This window comes from Benincasa hispida, chromosome 1 (assembly GCF_027475165.1).
Source record: "Benincasa hispida cultivar pf3 chromosome 1, pf3_genome.v1.1, whole genome shotgun sequence".
NCBI lineage: Eukaryota > Viridiplantae > Streptophyta > Magnoliopsida > Cucurbitales > Cucurbitaceae > Benincasa > Benincasa hispida.
In genome coordinates, this window is record NC_143478.1 from 88,699,573 (window position 1) to 88,725,427 (window position 25,855).

Genomic DNA, 25,855 nt, shown 5'->3' on the forward strand with positions numbered 1-25,855 from the left:
TTAGATTTGAAAATGATGCATAATATTTAAAAATGATATGTGGATCTCGACTCGGACAAAATAACACCGAGATTTTATATATTTAGACTTTTTACTGAAATGCAGTGCATCTGGTGCAGATTAACAATTCTATATATTTTCCATTTTTTTTCTTTTTGGTAAAATTTGATCTTCTTCAAAACTAAAAAAATGTACCATCATCTAAAATATTAGTAATTTATTTATTTGAAAATTTGGAAATTCAGATAATATATAAGATTTGGAAACATTAATTAAGAAAAAGTAGTTTAACAATTGAAAAGTGAAAGTGAGGAAGAGTTATTTGTGACTATATCCCATTCATCCCATTCATCCCATTCATAAAACTAAAGGACTCTACCGACCTTTTACTTTTCTGGTTTCTTCCCCAGAAGGTGGAAGAGGAAACGCTGTGCCACCATCCCCCCTTCTGCTCCACTTCAGTATTATGGTTCTTCTTCTTCTTTTTCATTTTCGTTTCTTCACTACAATTTGAAAAATCCTCTACGTTTGTGATTTATACCCTTCTCTCTAATTGTACATTTGCAGGAATCTTGATGATGTTATTCTATCCCCTTTCGATTGATTTGGATTAGAAGTCGTCGGTTCATCCATTAGCTTGGTCTTCTCCTACAATATCAACATGGGGTTTTCCTCTGTTGGTAATGGAGCATCTTCATCATCTTTTTCCAATCTATCACATCTGGCGCCGCCCTTTACTCTTGATCGTTCGGTCACTCGACCTTTTTCAAGCCCGCTTGTAGACATGACCGAACCTTCATTTGGGGTTGGGGCTGGGGTTCCCCTGAACTCTACACTACACAATTGGCTCCCTTCCACCACCAAAACCTCAGGCCTTGACTTCTTTTCCAGTTCCACCCCTGAATTTGATTGGTTATCCTTCGCTACGGGGTCTAAATACCCTAGGTTGCAACCTATGATGGAGCCTTCTGATAAACACGAACCTCTTTTGGGCAGTCTTACAGTGTCGTCAACCGACCCCTCCGTATCCGGGGAATCCTCTGCCGGACTAACAACTAGTATTGGCAAAGAAAAACCATACTATCCATCCTATGCCTCCACTTCATGTAACAAAGCTGTCCCTGTGGTCATATTTGATCAACCAACTTATGATTGGCCATCGAACTCGCATGTTGTTACATTCAGTGTGCCTCCGTGCACAAACTTTTCTCATGGAACTTCAGGCTTTGAGAGATCGGTTGAAGAGTCTTCACATTCTACTGATATGCTTGATCTGAATAGATGCAACGAGTTTGTAAGAGAATGTCCAAGTGAGGAATTGTTATTGAAGCAGAACCTTAACATCGAGCAGGCTAATGATTTAAGAATATCTGACATGGATGCCCATTCTGCATTTCCAGGATGTCACCCTAAGACTAGGACACCACCTTCAAATCCAGCATCAAGATTTCACAACTTTCAATATCTGCGAAAGGCTCCATATCAGGAAATCTTGAGAGAGCAAGATGCTAGATTGAGTGTGACTACATCAATTGTCAATCCTCCCAATACTAATTTGTCCATAAGACCACCTGTTCTTGATACTGATTCTTTTGTCTGCAACATTGGTCCATGTCATATGTCAGGTAATGGCGATCAGTCCTTTGAAGCAAAACAAGGTGGCGATGACCTTTCAAATCTAAAGAAGTTTCTTCCAGTTAACTCTGATAGCCAGGAATTCTTCCGTACAGAGAACCATGGAACATGTTTAGATAAACATGACCCTATTGTTACCGAGTTCTCATCAATCAAAACTCATGACTTACGAAACAATATACATTATGCTGAGGATTCACCAGATCATACATTGAAGGCTGGAATGGGACTTCACGTTCCTGATTCCAGTCCCCAATTTAGTTTGGACCTTAAAACAAAAATTGCCACAACAATTGAGAGTTCCTCTGAAAATTTTGATCAGTACAACTTGGCAGCAGTAGACTCACCTTGCTGGAAAGGAGCTCCAATTTGTCGTGTTTCTCCTTTTCAAGCTTTTGAAACTAGTACTCCGAGTAGTGTGAACATGGTGGAAGTTAATAACGATGTGAATCTCTCATTGTCTCAAGTACTCCCTTCTTCTGCTGAGAATACTGTGGAAGTCTTCGTTCATGAACCAAGTGAAAGCACCATAGGAAGCGTTGTGGAGAAAGGTGCAACATCTACTACACAGATGCCTTCAATTGCTGGTTCCTCCTTGCTTGCAACACAGAAAACTAGTAATTCTGTGAAAGCAGGAGAATTTTATTCAAAAATGGGCGGCTTTCATCCAACTACTGGTTGCATCCATGAACCAGGAGAAGATGTTGGTGGCTCCTATTCTTCCTGTTCCATGCCACAAAGTAAATATAAGAATAACTTAATGTCTGGGAAAAAGATTGCACCTACAAGTTACATGGAAAAGCACGCAGATGCAGAATTAAATTGTGACGACTCCTTTGAAAATGGTTTGAATCATTTGCCATATGATGTTGCAAAACATGTCCAGAATTTGCCTTTTGAGCTTGTAAAATTATTTCTTGGAGAATCAATCTCAAAAATTGATATCCGGATTCTGGTTGATACATTGCACAATTTATCAGAATTGCTCCTAGTATGTCATTTAAATGGGTTGGCTGCATTACACCAAAAAGACGTCAAGTCCCTTGAGGCTGTGATAAATAACCTTGATGTTTGTTTGAAGAGTGTCGGATCACAAGGTTCTCTCTCACCTGAGCAAAGGACTTCACAAAATCTTGAGCAGTTTCATCAACTTCATTTGGTATGTTATGTCCACTGTCTACTTTCTTCTCCGTAAAGTTCAGAAAGTAGTATTTTGAAAACCCGCTTATGAAAATTCAAGTACCAGTTATAATCTTATGCTCCTCCTATCTCTCTATATCCTACCCCTTTCAACGCAAATATGATTTCAGTTTAAACCCATGATGCTGATGACGCAGGATCAGTATACACATTTTCACTGGCACACTGATGAAGATTTTCTATGGAGCAGTTTTTTCTTTTTCTGTTGAATTAAAAACGCAGACATATTGCAGAATGCTCATACAGTTTAACATCCTGCAAGTATACACATATATTTCAATGAGAAACCAAGCTTTTATTGAAAGGGTGTACAGAAAAGATGCACCACCACAAAAGAGGACTTCCAAAACTAACTAAGAAATGGACTCCAATCCAAAAGGTCCTATTTAAAACGACCTTCCAAAAGTTTTGTATTCTTTTACCTGATATATACCTTTGAATGCTACTTTTGGGGGCTTTGTATTCTTTCATGTCTACCTGCCTTTGAAGATTTAGTCCTATCCCTATTGATGCTAAAGAAAAGAACTGTTAGTTCCTCAACCAAACTTCACGTTCTTATTTTACTTTAATCATTTTTTTACTCTTATGAGACAAAGGTGAGGTCAAAGGTGACAGAAGTTTTGAAAAAGGTGAGGAACGATGGCAGTTTGAGATTCAGGATTTTTAGTTACCACATGCAGTTTTTTATTATATTATATAAAAGGAAGAGGAAGAGGAAGTTATCACCTGCAGTTGGATTTCCTTAATTTTCCATTTTAATATCGCATTTAGAAATTAATTATATTGATAAATACATCTATGTTTCTACTTTTTCCCTTTCTTTCTCCATTGGCCATTACAACCTATCAACCGGGGATCTACCCTTTACCCCTCTTTGTTTTATCTCTTATTTATTCAGAGAGCTAGCTTGTTTGAGTTTATCCATCACATTTGACAATAGAAGTTCTCACTGCGTTGTGGCAATGCAAATTATAATTGCTGTGACTATATAATAATATTCTTGTTCATATGGATTTCCAGGATGTCGGAGTGCTCAAGTCTCAATTGCAGATGACAAAGATTGAAGGTGGAAATTTGGAGTGTCTATCAAATGATGGAAATGATGTTGACAAAAAAAATCAATACATGCTGTCTGTCAAGAAAGACAAAGAAGCTGCCGACTCTCTTTATCTTAGGAACAGGATTGACTCGGTGAAAGAAGATAGCATGACCAAGGTATAGATTAGGATAAGAAGTGACATTTTTTCATTTGTTGAGTGGAAGGCATACTAAGATAAATTGTCAACTGTAAACATATAAAGAATGTTATCAACTTATATCATTATCGTATTTTTAGGCTCTTAAGAAGGCTATGAGTGAGAATTTTCATGATGACGAAGAACATCCCCGAACTCTCTTGTACAAGAATCTATGGCTTGAGGCAGAAGCTGCATTATGTGCCAACAACTTGAGAGCTCGTCTTAATAGTGCAAGGTCAGAAATGGAGAAACATGAATCACCAAAAGTGAGAGGTAAGTTTTGATGCTAGAGCTTTTCCCATATTGTATGTACTTTGGCATGTAGAGTCAATGCTCTGTTCTGCTTAGATTTATTTATTTATGGGATACTTTTTATGCCTTAGAAAATGTCAAAAATTTGGACGAAGCACTTATTTCTGATGCATCTCCTGGTTCAAACACCATTGGGACATTGGCGTCTAAAACTAAAGTTGGTTCAACCTCATTTGTCTCCTTTCAGACTTCCCCTGCCGTGAGTGTGACTAGTCATGCAGCAGATGATGTGATTACTAGATTTCATATTCTTAAATGTCGAGAGGATGTAGTAAGGCATAGGGATGTCGGAAATTTAGTAACACTGTCTGATTTTGAGGTTTTGGGTAAAAAGGACGTGGCTGAAAAATCAGCACTCGACAAGAAACAAACTGCAGTCCCATATATCAAAGACATGGATTCTTCATTCCCCACCTCGAAGGTCAAAGGGAATGACTCTGCGCCTGCTGTTCCATCCATTTCACCTACCTTGACCAGGAGCAGCCATGTAGATGATGTCATGTCTAGATTTCAAATTCTAAAATCTCGAGGTGAGCGCTTAAGTTCTTTGGATACGGGAAAGGTGCAGAAAATTACAAACTCCGGTTGCAATGAGATCGACATGTTGGCACATGAAGGTGATACTATGCATGGTCTGGGTATCTCAACAATGCACCATCCTATTGCAGATAACAAAAACGAAGTTGATAATTTAGATGCTTCAGTACTGGCTAGACAAGATGTCCTAAGGAGGCGTGGAAACAACATAAGCTTGACCCCTGCTGGAGAAGAAATACTGGAGGTAGAAGTAGAACACTTGTATCCTGCAAGCAAGAGAGTGTATTGGCCCGTTGGTGAAAACAAGGTAAAAAAGGGAGGAGGGTTGGGTGTTGAAATGGAACCCTTCTTAGGATTTGAAGCTGGGAATGGAAGTAGAAGCCATGTTGAGGGCAAGGTTCCCGCTGGTTGTTCCGATGGGTCTTTATCTGCTGACTGGGAACATGTTCTCTGGCGCGAGTGAATGTGTACAAACTGTATTGAACTTCCTGTCAATGTTATCATACAATTTGATTTTTGTTGGATGAACTTCTGATGATACTGTTTAACCAAGATCCTCTGCCACTTTGTTGGATGAACTTCTGATGATACTGTTTAACCAAGATCCTCTGCCATCGTCAACTATAGTCGATCATAACAGAGATCATTTCTTGTAATTACTTGGTGCATGCAACTATGCTCATTATCATTGTCCATGCTCTGTTGTATATAATTTCAGAAGTATAAAATTAAATATTGCTAGAACTATGATCCACAAATTCAACAAAGATAATAGTTGGAGCTGCAATTCAGATCATCAAGGAAAGGAAGGTTGAATCATTCGTTAGCATGGAAATGATGAGCCCATTGTAGATTACGTGTTGAACATTGTAAAATAGTACTTGGAAAACTGATCTCTGTGAATGAAAAATAGGAAACTAGTTCATTTGGCATAGCGCTAAAACCCTCAAAAAGTTCAAAGCAAAAGCGATAGAGGCCTCCTGTTTTTATTGTTTCTTTTGGAGAGCCTTCCTAGTTTCCAAAATTAATTGGCATGTTTCATGACAGGGTGGTGTCCAGTGGGTGCATGGAGCTATTGCATGGCACATGTAACGGTGCACAAGATTCACAAGAAAAACGAACAAACAAAAAACGATAATTTGGTCTCGTAAATACCTAGAGCGGATGGTCTGTACAAGCCAAGCCACCCGCAATGAGTATCACAGTGCAAATAAACGATACTACTTTGATGGGAGAGGAGAATGATGGTGAACAAATGGGAGGCTTACCCTTTTCACCCACCAGGGAGATGTCAGAGTCGGGGAGAAGAAGGGTTAGATTGAGAGAATGAAATGGGTCAAAGACCAAGAGGCAACAGTCCATCTCGTTGGTGGAGGATTGGAGCGGCGATTTTAAGTGTTGGAATAGAAATTAATGTTCACACTAGATTAGTAGATTCCATGTAATTTTATAAATATGACAAAATATATACAGTGGAACTGCTTTTTAACTCGAAATTTCCACTCTTCAAAAAATCGCAGTCTAGTCAAATATGATTCTGTTCTCACCTCATTAAAGCAGCCACATAGCTACAATATTCCAGGTCAAACGAAGAAGGCAAAAAATAAAGGGGAAAGGAGTCACCGAGAAATTTGGTGTAAAATTCGAGTGAGAGTCACTAAAATGAATACATACGATATTAAATTGACCCTTTAGGAAAATTTTCTTATCTTGCCTTTTTGCCCCCAATTATATCTATTCGCGAAAACCTTGTTGGCAGCCACCTCATTAATCAAAATCTTTCCTCATCAATTGGAACATTTCCATAAAAACACCCCTTCGATAAAGAGACTCTACCTCTTCCATGAAAACCACCATAACCTACATTCTTTTCTTTATTTAAGTCATTGCAGAATTTTTGTTTTTGCAGTTCATTGTTCATTAGAACTACAGATTGAAATCAAATTGGAGTGTACACAATTTGTAAAGAAACCTTCAAGAATCAGATCTATGAACCATGTTGAAAAACAAGATCCAAATAACCCAACCCCAATAGACCCCAAAACCAATTTGATCTCAACCCCTAAGATAGGTTAGATGACATATTACTTAGATGATCTAATAAACCAAGGATCGGATAAAGCTTTGAAACTCCTATCAACCATCAATCTTCAAAGCACTCTACAAGCAAGATAGATCAATCCTTACTTGAATGCTCCAAATATTCATGTATTTTATCACAAGAATACACAACAAAACTCAAAAAGCTTAGAAGGTTTAAGGCCTAAGACTTTACATGTTCAAATCTTCTTTTTCTTATGTGAAAAATATAACACTATTTATGCAAAATGAAAAGACGCTATGAAAGTACACAACCATTTATCTATCAACTAAATACATGAACATTTAATAAATGCAAATACATAAATTAAATGGGCACATAGAACATTAATAATGTAAATAAATATGGATTTTTCAGATTTTTTATGACTCTTGGATGCCAAAGTAACTTTTGAAGTGTAAACCCTGAACTCTATTTTTTCTACCTAAGTATGTTCACTAATGTATTAAGTAAGTTGAGTATGAAATACTGTTATGCTTGTAAGGAAGGACATGAAGATATTAAAGAAGAAAGGAAAAGTCTTGAGTTTTGAGAAATGAGATCTCGGGTAGTAAGGTGTTTGGTTTTAGTAAGTAGAAAATTTGGCTAAGTGTTGAAGCGAAGTGTAGCCTTGCGATGAAGCTTGTGAAGCATGTGGTGTGCAACAACCAAGGTTAAGTGTTGGCCGAGGGCTTGCTACACGTTAGCAAGAGACAGGCGATGATCAAGGCCTTGAGAGGTTATTGATGCACACGACAAGGCAAGGGCATGTAGGCATTGGGTTTTCGAGGCATCGAGCACACGACATGGGCGAGGCAGCCTAGGCGTTGAGGCTGGGCATGCACGCTAATTAGTGTGTGGGTTGTGAGACTATGCATTGGCCACGAGCCTATGCGAGGAAAGGTAATGTGTTAGAGTAAGCGTCGAGTAGCGACGGGCACGACATGAGGCCTTATGCATTGGAAGGTTGTGCATGTGCATAGAAGTGCGTTGGTGGCAAGAGACATGAGGCATGCATTGCTCCATGAGGTATGCACCAAGGCTTGCGTTGTGCGTTGGCTGGTGATGACACGTGACAGTAAGAACATGCGATGGTCAAGGCGTGCGCCTAGTTGGTGATGCGATGGGATTGAGCCATGCGTTGGCTAAGGCTAGGCGATGCACTATTCGAAGGGGCATGCGACCAAGGGGTAGCAAGTGATGGCATGGAGTATAAGCCTTGCGTTGATGGCCAAGGGAAGGTGATCAACTTAACCACATGGAGTATAAGCCTTGCGTTGATGGCCAAGGGAAGGTGATCAACTTAACCACCATTTAAGTAGCAGGCTTCATGATCAGATCATTTAATTTCAAATAGTGGATGATGTGGCAGCTTGTTAATTAAGGGAAAGCATGCAATCTGTGTATAAAGGGATGGCCAGATTCCAAAGCTTGATTTGAGCGTTTCACTTGTGCTATCAAGGTGATTCCAGAGCCGTTTGAAAGCTTTATGAGTCTAGTTGATTATCTAGGCTTCTAGAAGGAAACTCCAAAGGAATCGAGCTGAAATTTGAAAGTTTTACAAGAAGGTTGAGCTTTCAAGTAAATTTGGGCCAATGTTGAAGATTTGAAGTTTTTGGCCAAACCACGAGGAGGTCCAAGCTAAGTAAGCATGTTAAGAAAATTCTAAACAAGTTGGTAGAAGGAAATTTTGTGATAAAAGGCCTGGAAAATAAGTTATTTGAATTGAAATTTGATTTTGGAAATTTTGAACAAGTAGGCAGTTGCTTGGGTTGAACAAACAGGCAGCTCCAGGGCTGGCACGCGCACAAATGGACAGGCCATGCAATGAGTTGTGCAAGAGTGTGCAATGCATTGTGGAAACAGGCATTGAAGGCTTGGACGCATAGAAGACAGGGCACGTGTAAGGGATGATTGATGCAAGGCCCTGTGCAAGGGAAAGAATCCTATATTAAGTGTTGAATACCTAAGGTATGCGTTAGGTTGAAGGAACCCTATATTAAGATTAAATATGAGCTTAATTATGGAAGTTAGTCTTGAAAGGGAGACCATTACTAGTAGATAAAGCATGTTGCTATGTCCACAGGGTTGACACCAATAGGAAAAGCTTACCAACCTTAAAAGGAGTTGTCAAAGTCGTGAGTAACTATAATTGTTTTCTAAATATTTATTGGAAACCATGTTTTAATGATAGTCTAATCTCATGCTAGTTATCTTACAAAAAGTTTCCAAGCAACACATTTTCCCTATGATGTGAACACATGCTAAATGTTAAGTAAGAACCATGTTTTAATTAGTAAGCTTCAACTACTCAAAGCATGCGTTAGATGTTTGCACTTAAGTAACTTGAACCTTATAACTCAGTTTATGTTATTATGTTTAAAGCATATACTTTTCAGTAAATAAGTTTATATTGATTAAGTTAAGCTCAATATTGAAAGGATTAGAGAAGGTAACTGAGCCATAGTACCTAAGGTATGACGGTACTTAGTTATTACCATGTGCACGTAGGTAGATTTGACGTCAAAGAATTTAGAAAAAGGGTTCTCTCTCAACTGATAATCAGCTTCGTTATGTTTTCAGACATGAGATGATTAAAAGTTTTATGTACGTGTTTGCTTGGCAAGTTTCAAATTTTAGTATACGATTTTCTAGTTTCAGTTTTAAGCATGAGAACTATGTTTTAATTAAGTAACTCACTAGGCTAGTAGCTCACATCGTTTTGAATGTTTTTCTATCCTCGGGTAGCGATCAACTTCCCAATAGGTAACTTTGCTACTGCTCTGCCACTCAAGGACTTTAGCTCAGATAGAAGTTTTGGTATTGGTTTTGTATGTACTTGTACACATATCTTGTTCATATAGGGAGAGAGTTTGACAAGTTAGTATCAGAGTATAAGGTTTTGGGAGAAAGAGAGAGTTCATGCATTTATCTAGGTCCCTAATGTGAGTCCTTAACATGTGTACTTTATAAACAGGTAAAGATGTCGAGAAGAAGTGGCAAGCTGAGCAAGCAGACAACAGATGGGAACCTTGACCCTACTGCTGGAGATCCCAAAGTTAGAAGGGATCTAGATTTTAGTAGAAGAAGAGGTAAAAATCCAGTAGTTACGGAAATGACTTTAGAAAGTGAATCGAGTACCTGCAGGTGGGAGCAGATCCTCAGCTAGAGGATAAAGTATTTGACAGGATCGCCCAGAGGTTGGCGGTGAGTGTGGGGTCAGTTCTGGCAGATCTAGATAAGAAGTACGACATTGAAAGGATAAAAGCCTTAGGTGCAACGACGTTTAAAGGTGCCACCGATCTGGCAGACGTTGAGATCTGATTGGATTTGATCGAAAAATGCTTTAGTGTGACGAGATGTCCGAACAACTATAAGGTTGGGTTAGCAGTGTTCTTGTTACAGAAAGGAGCTGAGAGATGGTGGAAAGTGGTAGGCGCTAGAAGAAGTAGTTCAGAAGCCATGTCTTGGCCAAAGTTTAGAAAAATTTTTGAAGAAAAATTTTTGAAGAAAAATGTTATCCTAGCTCCTTTAAGGAAGCTAAGAGAGATTAGTTCCTCAGATTAGTGCAGGGGTCGATGATGATCGTTGAATACGAGCAGAGGTTCACAGAGCTGTCGCAATACACTCTTCTGATTATAGCAGAAGAGAAGGAGAGATATGGGAGATTTGAGAATGGATTGAGAAAAGAGATCCGTACCCTAGTTTCTTCCACAACTAATTGGGTGGATTTCACTCAGTTAGTTGAGACAGCTATCAGAGTTGAAAGAAGCTTAGTGGATGTAGAACTGTTGCTGAAGGTTAAGGAAGAGTAGTAAGGAGTTCCAGTACAATATAAAGGTAAGAGTTTTAGGCCTTCATTCTCTAGACATTTAGTTATGAGGGGATAGAGAAGTGCAAGTAATAGGACTTTAATAGAGATATATTTTCTACATTAATTCCCTCAAAATTGTGTTGTTTGTTTGTTTTTAATGCTCATTTTGTAGGTAAAACAATTCTAGGAGCGATTAGAGTCATACTGAGAAATTGGGCTAAAAAGGATAAAAAAAATGACCAAAAAGTCAGCAAAGTTGAAGAGAACTGGAGTAATTACCAAAATGCCATCGAACCCAACATCACGACTCTTCCAGAAGTGTTGAGCAATGCTTGAAGACAGAAAGCATCCATTTGTTGCAAAACATGGCAACGTTGCAACACTCCGGATTTTGATGAGACTGTCTGCGCACGCCTTGTGCAAACCAACATCATGACTCAAGCCCAACGCTCCTTGGTATTTTTACGATTTAGTGTTGCAATGATATCCTAGCGTCGCGACGCTACCCTGCGAATATAAACACTTTTCCTTTCGTTTCTGCAAAGTAGGAAGCACAATTCTCATGAAGGCTGGGATTTCTCTCTGTATCATTTCGTCTCTTTGGTAATTTTGTTTCCTATTTAGGTTAGATTTTGATTTCCTTTAGGATTGTAAGCAACATTTTTGTAATTCTTCATGAATTTGTCTATGAGTTTGTGAAGTAGTTATTGAATCTTGTTTCTAGTTTCTAGGGTTCTTATAATTCTTTTAAGTTTTCTCCTTTTCTTTATCATTTACAATCAGAACTGAGCATTATTGAATCTGTTTTTTTAGTTCTTGAAGCATGTTGAATGACATATATCTTGAACATGTATAACCTAGATGCTTGGTTTTGTCACAATCATGATTGAATGCATTGCTTTCGATGTGTTCGATAGAATGTCTAGCCAAGATCTACAAGAGGCAATAGTAATTGTGTTTTTGATGGCTACTTCTAGGATGCCTTAGTTACTAGATTTAAAGAAAATTTAGTTAATTAAGTAAGCTATCTTGACAATTAATCGATGCAATTGAATCTTATAACTTAATGCGCGTGTTTTCTATTCTATATAGCCGCTATCGAACCCAATAACGGTAGAAGCATGTAGGTTGATTAGGGTTAGGCCTATCCAACCTTAATCAATGTTTAGGATGCTCTCTTGACTAGGTTATTGCTAGTTGTCCGCCTTTGTAGAGGCTAGCTTAATCGAGTTAAGTAAGTAGTTGCAAGCATAATTTGATTGTGAATTTAATTAGTAGAATTCGATGATAGGAATTCCATTGAGCGTATAACTTGAATTAAGAGCAATATTGATCTATACTTGTTTACATTAATCCTTTGTCTCTTGATTTTTAGTATGTTTTTAGTTTCATCAAAACCCCTCGTTTTATCACTTTTATAGTCAAAGTTAATTTAACAAAAGATTAGAATTAAGCCTTCCTTGAGGATCGACCCTATGTTTTCTACTTATACTATGTGTTAGTATAAGATGCAAGTTCGGTGATTTATAAATATTTTTGTTTCAGCGAGAGTCAAACTAATGTCATCGATTTGAGTCCGAATAGCGAGCCAGCAAGGTTCAAGTAGGAAAAAATCAAGACATGCAGGTGGGTCAACTAGTAGATCAGTAACTGGACATATTGGTGAGTCGGTGGCTGGTACAGGTAGGAAACCCCTATGTGCTAATTGTGGGAAGCATCATTCAAGAATGTGCTATAGTGGTAGGAATGTTTGTTTCTAGTGTAGACAGGCAGGACACTTTAAGAGAGATTGTCCTCAGCTAGTGCGTGAGGCTCATGCAAAATAGAAAGTTGTTTACCAGACAGTAGATCAGCCTAGTACAATTAGAGCCAAAGGTGAGGGTTTCAATGGAGCAAAGCTGAAAAGGGTAGCAGGACGACCCCAACAATAGGGTAAAGTTTATGCAGTAACTCACCAGGAAGCAGAGGAGTCTCTAAACATCATGACTGGTACAGTAACTTTATGTAACCAGTCTGCTTATTTATTATTTGATCCCGGTGCTACATATTCATTCATATCTAATATGTTTGCATGCATATAGATAGAGTGCTTGAGAATATGCCTGAGGATTTGTTTATTTCTATACCTGTTGGAGATGTTCTAGTTGTGCGTGAGTACTATAAGCACTGTGAGATAGTAATTGGAAGTCAAAGTTTATGGGTTGATCTGATTCCATTAGAGTTACTAGAATTTGACGTTATTTTAGGCATGAATTTCTTGAGTAAATATTATGCATCTGTTGGTTGCTTTAGGAAAGAAATAGTATTCAAGAGACAAAGTAAACAGGAAATACTATTTGTAGGATCAAAAGGTTACTTCCAGGTAGCTTAATATCAGCAGTAAAGGCTAAGAAGCTGTTGAGTAAGGGATGTGAAGCCTATCTGGCTCATATAATTGTTTCATAGGATAAAAAACTGAAACCCGAAGATGTACTAGTTGTGCAGAAGTTTTTGGATGTATTCCCTGAAGAATTATCAGGTTTGCCGCCTGATAGAGAAGTTGAGTTTATAGTTGATTTGATTCCAAGTACAGCTCTTATTTCCTAGGCACCATACAGGATGGTGCCGACGAAGCTGAAGGAGTTAAAAGTTCAATTACAGGAGTTAGTGGATAAAAAGTATTATTAGACCCAGTGTGTCACCTTGGGGAGCACTAATCTTGTTTATAAAGAAGAAAGATGGTAGTCTCAGGATATATATATACTATAGGCAGTTGAATAAGATGACAATCAAGAACAAGTACCCACTACCTCATATAGATGACCTCTTTGATCAGCTTAAGGGAGCCGTGGTATTCTCTAAGATAGATTTGAGATCAAGCTATCATTAGCTTAAGGTAAAGGAAGCAGATGTTCTGAAGACCACATTTAGAACCAGATATAGGCACTACGAGTTTCAAGTGATGCCTTTTGGTTTGATGAATGCCCCTGCGATATTCATGGATCTTATGAAAATAATGTTTCATCCCTACCTAGATCAGTTTGTAATAGTCTTTATTGATGACATTCTAGTATATTCCGGTAGTAAGGAGAAGCATACGGAACATCTGAGGATAGTATTGTGGACATTGTGAGAAAAATGAGTTGTGTGCCAAGTTTAGCAAGTGTGATTTCTGGTTGAATCAGGTGGTATTTTTGGGGCATGTAGCTTTTGTAGGAGGAGTCAGTGTGGATCCCCAGAAGACAGAAGCGATAGTTAATTGTGAGCGACCCACTACTGTATTTGAGGTACGTAGTTTCTTGGGTTTGGCAAGTTATTATAGGAGATTTTTAGAGGGCTTCTCTAAAATAGTTCTTCCATTAACGAACTTGACCAGAAAATATGTGAAGTTTAAGTGGTCACCAGAGTGCAAGAAAAGTTTCAAGGAGTTGAAACAGAGGCTAATATCAATAGTGCTTACTTTACCTACTTTAGGTAAAGAGTTTGAGATTTACTGTGATGCCTCCCGACAGGGATTAGGGTGCATGCTGATGCAAGATAGGAAAGTAATAGTCTATGCTTCTTGTTAGTTAAAGAAGCATGAGTGCAATTATCCTACTCATGACCTGGAATTGGCAACTATTGTTTTAGCTTTAAAGCTATGGAGACATTATTTGTTCGGAGAGTGTTGCCATATATCACCGATCATAAAAGTTTAATGTATATCTTTGATCAGAAGAATTTGAATTTGAGGTAGAGGTGGATCGAATTGATCAAAGATTATGATTGTACTATCGAGTATCATCCTGATAAGGCGAATGTAGTGGTAGATGCTCTAAGTAGAAAGTCGGGAACAACTAAATCTACTATTGGCTCAGTCAGAGAGTTGTTGATGTATGAGTTCAGGGATGCTAATGCTATTCTAGCAGTTGGCCAGATGGGAGGATTGTTAGCTTCATTCCAAGTACGACCTACCCTAATTGATGATATTTTATCTAAACAATTAGAAGATTTTGATCTTCGAAGGATAGCTGAAGATGTAGGTAAAGGCTTGAGGTCTGATTATCAGATAAGAGCGGATGGCGGTTTCCTTAGGAAGGTAGAGTATGTGTACCTAATACCTTAGCCCTAAAATAGGCTATTTTAGAAGAGGCACATAGTTCAACCTATGCAATACATCGAGGAAGTACGAAAATGTATAAAACATTAAAGAAGTCAAACTGGTAGCCTAATAACTTGTAGAAATACAAATTATTTATACTGTTTTATTTAGATATTGCGGCCAAAAGAAATGAAAGTTGCGTCAATAGTATAGAAATTAGCTAAGAAATGCAAAAATTATAAATTGTCGTCAATACACCCACTGACACCATTGCAATAGTAGAAAAGAATATTTCAAGTCTGTTTTGCAGGAAATTAAGTCATCGCATGCGTTCAATGCTCAAGATAAAAAGAACAACACATCTACGTCGCATTGCGCCCATCATTCAGGAATGAATAAACGATCAACACGATAACGGCGCATGCGACAATCGATCAAGAGCTAAACGATTAATGCAATCTCGTCCGCATGGGGTAATGAAAAACAACACCGCATGCGGGCAAACGATCGAGGATGTAAAGAGCTACAATGCAAATGCGGAGGATTCTGACGCGTGTACAGCTGACCGTTATGTATTTCCGACGGGATTGATTGCGTAACAAAAGGAATATTCACTCCACCATTTCAGGAACTGCCTTAACAATAAACTGGGGACCACAATGCAAAGAATCAAAGCTTAGCCTATAAATAGCTCCAACCATTCCACTGAAAAAGGATGCTTGAATATAGAGAAAAGTGTATATACTAATTTGAGAGAGAGACTGGTTGAGCGACTAATCAGAGTAGATTCGGGAAGAATTAAGAGACAAGTCTGAAAGGTGAGTCTCCGGGCAAAGAATCCTTTCGATCCCCACCGTTGAAGCTCTGTATGAAGGTCACTTCTACCAGAAGAGCAAGCCTGAGAGGGAAGCTCTTCTCTTCATCCACTCCACACGCCGGCAAGCAAAACCACCGTCCAGATCTATGTCAAGACGTTGACACTCTTCTGTATTTCTTTCTATCTTTTTATCATCACTTGTATTCATCTTCTTTACTTTATCATTCACACCATGTATCAGACGCTTAATTCTATAATTAAATGTTATGATCATTTCCATCTCCATCTTTCTGTCTATTTTCGTTCATCCATAATTCACTTTCTCCATGATGTTTTCTTAATCCCTTGGATAATTAGCATGAATTAAGCAAGTAATTAATTGGGTTAAGGAAATAATTATGTTTAGTCAAACATGCTAGACGACATCTTCACCTGTGAGAGCAGAAGTGAAGATGCCATTCCGCCTATCGAGAGAGGGTTGGAAGAATGCGTTAACTAAAGCGAGAAGTACTTCCAGAGATGGAAGCAACCTTGTGTTCGTCACGTTCATCCCTGTTTCACCATAGAGATATGGGAACACGGCCGATCACCGAGAGGTGTATGCCAAGGGAAAGCGGAACCTTAGTTGTATAAACTTCGCAGTCGGTCTCGAATTCAGCATCATGTATATCATGTATCTTGTATCTTGCATCATGTTAGCTTAGGTTTATTTTTGTCGCAATTTATTTTATTAACGTAACTTTAGTTTATCTACACAATTTTACTTTACCGTAATTTAATTTCCTATACAAACACAATCTTTATTAATTGTAAAAACACCGGTCGCATATATCACAAATGTAATACACTAACGACAACAATCCCTGTGTTCGACCTCGGATCACTCCGAGAAACTTGCATTGGAATTATACTTGGTTTCAGCGCAAGGAAACTTGTGACAACGTATTACTCTATAGCATACTACAAGCATTTAGTTAACAACGCATATATCTAGAAGTAGGCATGCTTAGCACAACATCCACATTCCATTTCCATCTTTACGTCATTAGGTTTATGGCAATGTGAGCTTGTATGATTCATTCATCTATATTCATATTTGTCTGCATGCTGTAAGTAGTGTGAATAAGCATAAGATACAGAATTTTATGTCACAACAAGTTTATGGCGCCGTTGCCGGGCATTGGTAACGGTTATTGTTGAGTACATTTGTGATATTTTGCAGGACAGATCTCTTTGTACTGGCTGTTTATCGCGAAGAGCAGTCTGACGGTTTATGAGTACTAGAATGATCTAGAAATTCTAAGCTAACCTAGAGATCAGGTATATTTTTCGCACAAGAGTACATCAGGTCCGACTTAAGCAGAGAATATGGCAGATAACAATGAGGAACCCGCAGGGAATCAAGAGGTGAACCGACTGGCACAAGATCCAATTTTTTTGCTGCCGACCATAACATCCCTATGAGGAACTATGCAGTACTGGATTTTTATAACTTCTCGCCAGGAATTTCAAGACCTACGGTTGAAGAGAACACAAGTTTTGAGATAAGACCAATTATGCTGCAAATGATCAAAATGCGGGACAATTCAAGGGATTATAAGGAGAAGACTCGCATGCTCATTTGACCAGCTTTGTAGACATGTACAGCGCATTCTCCATACCTGGTGTGACTCAAGAAGGACTTCGATTATATCTCTTCCCATATACACTACGGGATGAAGCAAAGAGGTTGGCTTAGTCATTAGAACCAGATGAGATTAACGTATGGGATCAGTTTGTTGAAAGGTTCATGAACAGATTCTTCCTTCCAGCCGTCAACGCAAGGAGACGGAGGGATATGTTGAATTTCGAATAGATGGGCTATGAAACTTTGAGCACCGCCTGGGTGCGATTCGGACAATTAGTGAAGAGTTGTCCGCATATCGGGATTCTCGATTGCATTCTGATGGAGACTTTTTACAATGGCTTGGATCAACAAACGCAAGCAGTTGTTGATGCCTCTGCTGTAGGAGGATTAATTGACAGGTCGTATACGGAAGCCAAGAGCATTTTAGATCACATTTCGTGAAATTCAGATGAATGGTTAGACACGAGCTTAAGGAAAGAGGTTTGGAGTAAGAAAGAGAAGAAGGTGTCATTGTACTGACTAATACAAGGAGCACCCTGGTAGATCAGATGTCCATAATGACCTCTCACCTTCAGACTATGGCTGATCAGCAAAGACACCTCTCTTAAGGATCAGCGCAAGTTAATGCGCTGACACACGTTGCCGCAATGAATTGCGTTCAATGTGGAGAGGGACATTCAGTGGAAGTCTGCCCGTGGAATCAACAACCTGTATACTCTGTCTATAATGAACCGTTTGGCAACACCTACAACCCTGGTTGGCGGAATCACCCAACTTTCAGTTGGGACGAGAATCACAACCAGGGGAGCCAAAGTGATAGTGATCATTAGAACAAATATTAAGGGAATCGAGGCAACCCTCTAGTCTTTATTAATCAGGATCATAGCTCAGGTAATTTTCAAAGTGTACAACCCTATGACCAATCTTTCTTAACTGACACCTCTTGTAGTACCTCGTCTCTGGAGACGTTATTGAAACATTATATTGAGAAGAGCGAGGTAGTTAGGCAATCACAAGCATCCTCCCTGAGAACTTTGGAGGAGCAGGTTGAACAACTTGCGATTGAATTAAAGAATAAAGCGTATGGTATGCTACCTAGCAGTTCGGGAGCATCGGGGCCACGTGGTAAAGAGCAATGTCAAGCAGTGACATTGTGAAGTGGTAAAACAACGGTCCTAGCAGCACCAATACCAAATTCAATAACAAGACCAGTAGATTTAATTGTCAATGATGACCAATCAACCATTAATGACAGAATCACCAGTTCAGAAGTAAGTACATCTATAAGAGATGAATCTCAGCAAGACTTGAATTCAAAATCAATGCAACCTCAAACTACTAAAACTTAGCAGGAACAGTTCAATGAGCAGCCAATTGAACAAGAAATTCGGCGGGACCCTCCACCTTTCCCATCCAGGCTGAAGAAGAAAGATGATAGTAAGCAATTTCAGAGGTTCCTGGATATTCTCCGACAACTACACATCAATATCCCCTTAATAGAAGCTCTAGAATAGAAGCCGAGCTATGTGAAATTCCTCAAAGATATACTTGCAAACAAAAGAAAGATCGAGGAAAATGAAACAGTTGTGTTAACATATGAATGCAGTGCGCTGTTTCAGAACAACATCCCCACCAAAATGAAAGATCCTGGGAGTTTTACATAGCCTTGCTCAATAAGAGGGAAGAAGGTTGGAAATGAACTGTGTGATTTAGGGGCTAGTATAAACTTAATGCCCTTGTCGATCTTCAAGAAGCTAAATATCAGCAATGCAAGACCAACCACAATTATATTGCAATTGGCCGATAAATCGATAACGCATCCCGAGGGCAAAATAGAGGATGTACTCGTGCAAGTAGATAAGTTCATCTTCCCTGCTGACTTTATCATATTAGATTATGAAGCTGACAGAGAGGTGCCTATCATCTTAGGTCGCCCATTTCTTGCAACAGGGCGGGCACTGATCGATGTACAAAAAGGAGAACTTACCATCAGGGTAGACGATCAGCAAGTTAAATTCAACGTTATCAATGCGTTGAAATACCTGAGTGATATGGAGAATTGTCAATATGCTAAGGAATTGAAGGAAGAACCTTGGCACGAGTCCCTTGAAGAGTTGGAGGAAGAAGATTTTAGAATCGGCGCAATGTGGGAGGAGAATTGCGCCGCAATTCAAATTAAATCAGATTTTGAAACGAACAAATTATTTGAATGGACATCGCAATGCACTAAGCCATTGATAGAAGAACCACTTGTGTTAGAGTTGAAGCCGTTGCCTATGAACCTCAAATATGTGTACTTAGGAGATAATAACATGTAACCGGTTATTATATCTGCCTCGCTGAGTAAAGAGAAGGAGGATGCACTCATCCAGATCCTGAAAAACAATGCAAAGGCTTTGCAGACATTCGAGGAATCAGTCCCTCGTATTGTATGCACAAGATTCATCTGGAAGAAGGCAAAACGAGATCTGTAATGAGGCAACGTCGCTTGAACCCTGCCATGAGGGAGGTTGTGAAGAAATAAATAGTAAAGTGGCTAGATGCAGACGTCATTTACCCTATATCAGATAGCAGCTAGGTGAGCCCAGTGCAGTGCGTTCCGAAGAAAGGGGGAATGACAGCCGTCACCAATGACAAGAATGAATTAATTCCCACAAGGACTACTACGGGGTGGAGAATCTGTATGGATTACTGAAAATTAAATTTGGCCACTAAAAAGGACCACTTGCCACTCTCGTTTATTGATCAGATGTTAAACAGACTTGCTGGGAATGAATTCTTTTGTTTTCTTGATGGCTAATCAGGGTACAACCAAATTGCAATTGTGCTGGAGGATCAAGATAAGACAACCTTCACATGCCCATTTGGCACGTTTGCATTCCGTCGTATGCCGTTTGGATTCTGCAATGCGCCAGGTACTTTCCAACAATGTATGATGGCGATATTTTCAGATTTCTTGGAGGATTCAGTCGAAGTATTTGTGGATGATTTTTCAGTTTTCGACAATAATTATGACTCCTGTTTATCTAATCTTGAGAAAGTTTTGAAGAGATGTGTGGAAACTAATCTTGTTCTGAACTGGGAGAAATGCCACTTTATGGTTGAAGAAAGAATTGTGCTAGGTCACAAAATATCAAAGGTAGGATTGGAAGTTGATCAGGCGAAAATTGACGCAATTTCCAAGCTACCACCACCAGTGAACGTGAAAACACTTAGGAGCTTTATGGGACATGTGGGATTTTATCGAAGATTTATTTGCAACTTCTCCCAGATCGCAAGGCCCCTAAGTGCGCTCCTTGAAGCTGACTGCGAATATGATTTTGATGATGCGTGCACTGAAGCATTCCACACACTAAAGAATGCACTCATCACCGCACCCATTCTGATTGCGCCGAATTGGACGTAACCGTTTGCGTTGATGTGTGATGCTAGCGGATATGCAGTGATCGTAGTTTGGATTCAGCGCAAAGGCAAGGTATTTCATCCTATCTATTATGCGTGTAAAATGTTGAATGATGTGTAGAAGAATTATACAACCATAGAAAAAGAAATGCTCACGGTGGTATTTGCATTAGAGAAATTCTGATAGTACTTAATTGGAACAAACGTTATGGTCTATACTGATCATTCTGCAATCAAGTATCTTATGACAAGGAAGGATGCGAAACCAAGAATGATACAGTTGGTGTTGCTCTTGCAAGAGTTTGACCTAGAAATTAAGGACTGGAAGGGCACCGAGAACCAAGTCGTTAATCATCTGTCAATATTAGAAAATTGCGAGGTTCAGGAGAAAGAAAAAGATATTGAAGAAAAATTCCCTAATGAGCTGCTTATGTCGGTAGGCATTAATGTTCCCTGGTATACGGATATTGTGAACTTCATCGTTTGCGGTCAAGTACCAGAGGATTATACTTACCAGCAGAAGAAGAAGCTGAGACATGACGTCAAGTTTTATTTCTGGGACGACCCCTTTCTGTATCGACTTGGACCTAATCATATTTTACGTCGATGCGTCCCTGAGCATGAAGTCAAGCACATTCTGGAGCTTTGTCATGAGTCCCTTTATGGAGGACATTTTGGGGGGTAGTGGACCGCCACAAAGGTCCTATAGAGTGGGTATTTTTTGCCAACATTGTTTAAGGATGCCCATGCCCATGTTATGCAGTGCGATAGATGCCAGAGAATGGGGAACATGTCTAGAAGAAATGAAATGCCTTTGACGTCAATCTTGGAGATTGAATTATTTGATGTATGGGAAATCGACTTTATGGGCCCATTTCCACCATTAGAAGTTCATCAATACATCCTGGTCGCGGTTGATTACGTATCGAAGTGGGTTGAGGCCATCGCATGTGCTAAGAATGATACGGCCACGGTGGCGAAGTTTCTCAAGAAGAATATCTTTGCCCAATATGGGACGCCACGGGCCTTAATCAGTGATGAGGGCTCATATTTCATCAACCGCATAATCACCAACCTGTTGACTAAATTTAACATTAGCCATAGAGTTGCAACCGCTTATCACCCACAGACTAATGGGCAGGCAGAGATTTCTAACCGAGAGATCAAAACTATCTTGGAGAAGGTAGTCAGTACCTCTAGGAAGGATTGGTCACCCAAGCTCGATGAAGTGCTGTGGGCATATAGAACTGCCTTTAAAAATCCAATCGGCATGTCCCCATATGCCCTGGTCTTCGGAAAAGCTTGTCATCTGCCGCTCGAGTTGGAACACAAGGTGATGTGGGCATGCAAGAAGCTGAACTTTGATCTAGTAAGTATGGGGAAAGTCCGAAAGCTGCAACTGAATCAGCTGGTCGAGTGGCGAAGGGACGCCTATGAAAATGCCAAGCTCTATAAGGAAGAACTAAGAAGTGGCATGACGACCGCATAAACAACCGGATATTCGTCGAAGGTCAACAGGTATTATTGTTTAACGCACGTTTGCGATTATTTCCAGGGAAGTTGAAGTCTCGTTGGTCTGGGCCATTCCGCATCAAGACTATCTTTCCCCACGACGTAGTGGAACTGATAACTGAAGATGGGAACAACGCATTTAAAGTCAATGGTCAACGAATTAAGCCTTACTATGGAGGCGATGTGGATCGACGCATGGAGACCATTGACTTGGGCAAGCAGGATTAACCGCTTGCGGGGGATGCTATTGTGGTAATTCTGAAAACTTCTTTCAATTAGCATCCCTATATCTATGTTTAATTTCTTTCTTATAGCTTTCATTTACTGCTTTCTAAATTTCGTTATTTACTGCTTATTAGGATTAGCTTTTAATGCTTTCTGTATTTTCCTTCAATTTAATTCAATTTTGTACTTCCATGTCATGTTTAATTTCTTTATTTTACATACATTAGTAGCGCTGTTCTTAAAATTTTTGTGAATGACTGAATAAAACAATGAACACTGCAAAGTCTTCTTGGCTTGCGTTATTGATGAATTAAAAAGGAAAAATAAAAATTGGTATGCAACGCGATGATGGGTGGATTTCAGGATAACAGATACACTTTGCGTCCATTATACCCAAATGCATTGCGTTGAGGGGTGTGTTGCCCTCGTATGTATTGTTAGCTCGTCCTTAGTGAAAACGCACTATGTTGAGGTAGTGTTGCACTGGTAGAAATACCGTGCGCCCGTCCTCCAGAAACGCATTGAGTTAAGGGGTGTGTTGCGATGATACATACGTTGTTGCCCGTCCTCAGCAAAAATGTATTTGCATTAATGGAAGTGTGGTGTTAATTTTTAATCGTGCACTCATCTGAATCAAAAACAAAAGATAACTTCATCTATTATTTTTCTATGTAAAGAAGCTGATTCTTTGATTCTTTGTACATGATAAAAGTTTTGTATTTCGTTAATTGTAATCTCTTGTATACTTAGTTAATTTTTAATACAACTAAGTAACAATTCTTTCAAGTACGTAATAGCCTCTTCTTTATCATCCTTTGTCATTATTTGCGATATACTTGATCTTCTATTTTATGTTATTCATTGCGCTGCCATGATGTATTTATGCATACACTTAGAAACATTTCCTACACTTTGTATTTTCTGACTAACACTTAGTTAATTCGTGGCTATAGCAATGCTTTACCTTTTATCCTTCAAAAATCTGCTCAAACCTTCTTTTTGAAATTTTGTCTAAGTGTTTGTCTATTCTGTCCAAACAACGCAATGAGGACCTTGCGCATCTCTAAATATAGGGGTGGGGAAGATCTGAAGATCAAGTGATGCGGTCATTAAGAAAAATGCGTTTCCATTACAAAAAAAAATTTTAAAAAAATAAATTTTCATATAAACTCCAATGTCAGCGCAAGGGAAAACTAAAAAACAATCCCAACCTGATAAGAGTTAAGCTGTGAAAGGAGCCTGCTCGTAGTTGGATGTTCGCATGACACCCGTGGGAGCAAGTCAAAACGAAGGTGGGTTTCCAAGAACAAAGCAATATGAAAAGAGAAAAATGAGAAAAAGAAAAAAAAAATAAAAGAAGCAAGAGAAAACTCCTCTGAAATCCAAGAGTTAAAGTTGAGATTGGCACACAACCGTAGTTGGATGTTCCAATGACACTCGTGGGAATAAGCCAAAACGAAGGGTGTAACCATGATCAACAGTCTCTAATAAACAACGCAAAATTTGACCACCACATCCAAACGCATCAAGTTGTTTTGACAAGAAGAGGTAAACATTCTTTTTAAAACTAGAAAAGCATTTTTTAGCAGAAATTTGTTGTAGAGAAGAATAAAGTAGGGCTTTGTTAGGAATTATCAAGGATGGGAGGAAATTGCACTGTTAAGTAATGTTGCCTAGATGGAGCATTCAGAGCAACCAATCGACGCAAAAAATTAGGATAGGAATTGAACAATATGGCCTTAGTAGAAGATATGCTTGAGGAAAAGCATATATCTAAATTTGGGGGTGTGATAACTTGTTGAAATACAAGTTATTTATACTGTTTTATTTAGATATTGCGGCCAAAAGAAAGGAAAGTTGCATAAATTGTATAGAAATTAGCTAAGAAATGCAAGAATTATAAATTGTCATCAATACACTCACTGACACCATTGCGATGGTAGAAAAGAATATTTCAAGTCTGTTTTGCAGGAAATCAAGTCACCACATGCGTTCAAGGCTCAAGATAAAAAGAACAATGCATCTACGTCGCATTGCGCCCATCATTCAGGAATGAATAGACGATCAACGCGATGACGGTGCATGTGGCAATCGATCAAGAGCTAAGCGATCAACACAATCTCAACCGCATGCGGTAATAAAAAACAACACCGCATGCGGGCAAACGATCGAGGATGTAAAGAGCTACAATGCAAATACAGAGGATTCTGACGCGTGTACAGCTGACTGTTGTGCATTTTCGACGAGATTGATTGTGTAACAGAAGGAATATTCACTCCACCATTTCAGGAATTGTCTTAACAATAAAGTGGGGACCACAATGCAAAGAGTCAAAGCTTAGCCTATAAATAGCTCCGGCCATTCCACTGAAAAAGGATGCTTGAATACAGAAAAAAAATGTATATACTGATCTAAGAGAGAGACTGGTTGAACGACTAATCAGAGTAGATCCAGGAAGAATTAAGAGACAAGGCTGAGAGGTGAGTCTCTGGGCAAAGAATCCTTCCGATCCCCATCATTGAAGCTCTATACAAAGGCCACTTCTACCAGAAGAGTAAGCTTGAGAGGGAAGCTCTTCTCTTCATCCACTCCACATGCCGGCAAGCAAAACCACCGTCCAGATCTATGTCAAGACGTTGACACTCTTCTGTATTTGTTTCTATCTCTTTATCATCACTTGTATTCATCTTCTTTACTATATCATTCACACCATGTACCTGACGCTTAATTCTATAATTAAATGTTATGATCATTTCCATCTCCATCTTTCTGTCTATTTTCATTCATCCATAATTCATTTTCTCCGTGATGTTTTCTTAATCCCTTGGATAATTAGCATGAATTAAGCAAGTAATTAATTTGGTTAAGGAAATAATTATGTTTAGTCAAAGCATGCTAGACGACATCTTCACCTGTGAGAGCAGAAGTGAAGATGCCATTCCACCTATCTAGAGAGGGTTGGAAGAATGTGTTAACTAAAGCGAGAAGTACTTCTAGAGATGGAAGCAACCTTGTGTTCATCACGTTCATCCCTGTTTCACCATAGAGATATGGGAACGCGGCCGATCACCGAGAGGTGTACACCAAGGGAAAGTGGAACCTTAGTTATATCTTTAACGCAATTAACAACCTTGCGACATTTGTACTAATTATTCCTTCCCATTTTTGATTCATACATAAAGACTTGCCATCGCATACCATGATCCTTTGTATAAACTTCACAGTCGGTCTCGAATTCAGCATCATGTATATCATGTATCTTGTATCTTTCATCACGTTAGCTTAGGTTTATGTTTATCGCAATTTATTTTATTAACGCAACTTTAGTTTATCTGCATAATTTTACTTTACCGCAATTTAATTTCCTGTACAAACACAATCTTTATTAATTGTAAA

At 39.0% G+C, this 25,855-nt stretch overlaps 1 protein-coding gene across 1 annotated transcript; it reads left to right on the plus strand.

Annotated features, from left to right (window-relative positions):
• Window positions 1-284: 284 nt before the first annotated feature.
• LOC120081084 (uncharacterized) lies at window positions 285-5,666 on the plus strand. Its single transcript, XM_039035764.2, has 5 exons — window positions 285-469; window positions 568-2,794; window positions 3,856-4,050; window positions 4,172-4,346; window positions 4,457-5,666. Exons 2-5 carry the CDS (start codon window positions 662-664, stop codon window positions 5,383-5,385), a joined length of 3,432 nt encoding a protein of 1,143 aa, XP_038891692.2. The 5' UTR covers window positions 285-469; window positions 568-661; the 3' UTR covers window positions 5,386-5,666.
• Window positions 5,667-25,855: the final 20,189 nt, after the last annotated feature.

Excerpts from the sequence above, each read along its gene's own strand:
- LOC120081084 (XM_039035764.2), top strand. The coding sequence starts at position 662 with ATGGGGTTTTCCTCTGTTGGTAATGGAGCATCTTCATCATCTTTTTCC. Across the intron at positions 4,051-4,171 it reads AAGAAGATAGCATGACCAAG|GCTCTTAAGAAGGCTATGAG; the intron begins GTATAGATTAGG and ends TCGTATTTTTAG. Across the intron at positions 4,347-4,456 it reads TGAATCACCAAAAGTGAGAG|AAAATGTCAAAAATTTGGAC; the intron begins GTAAGTTTTGAT and ends TTTATGCCTTAG.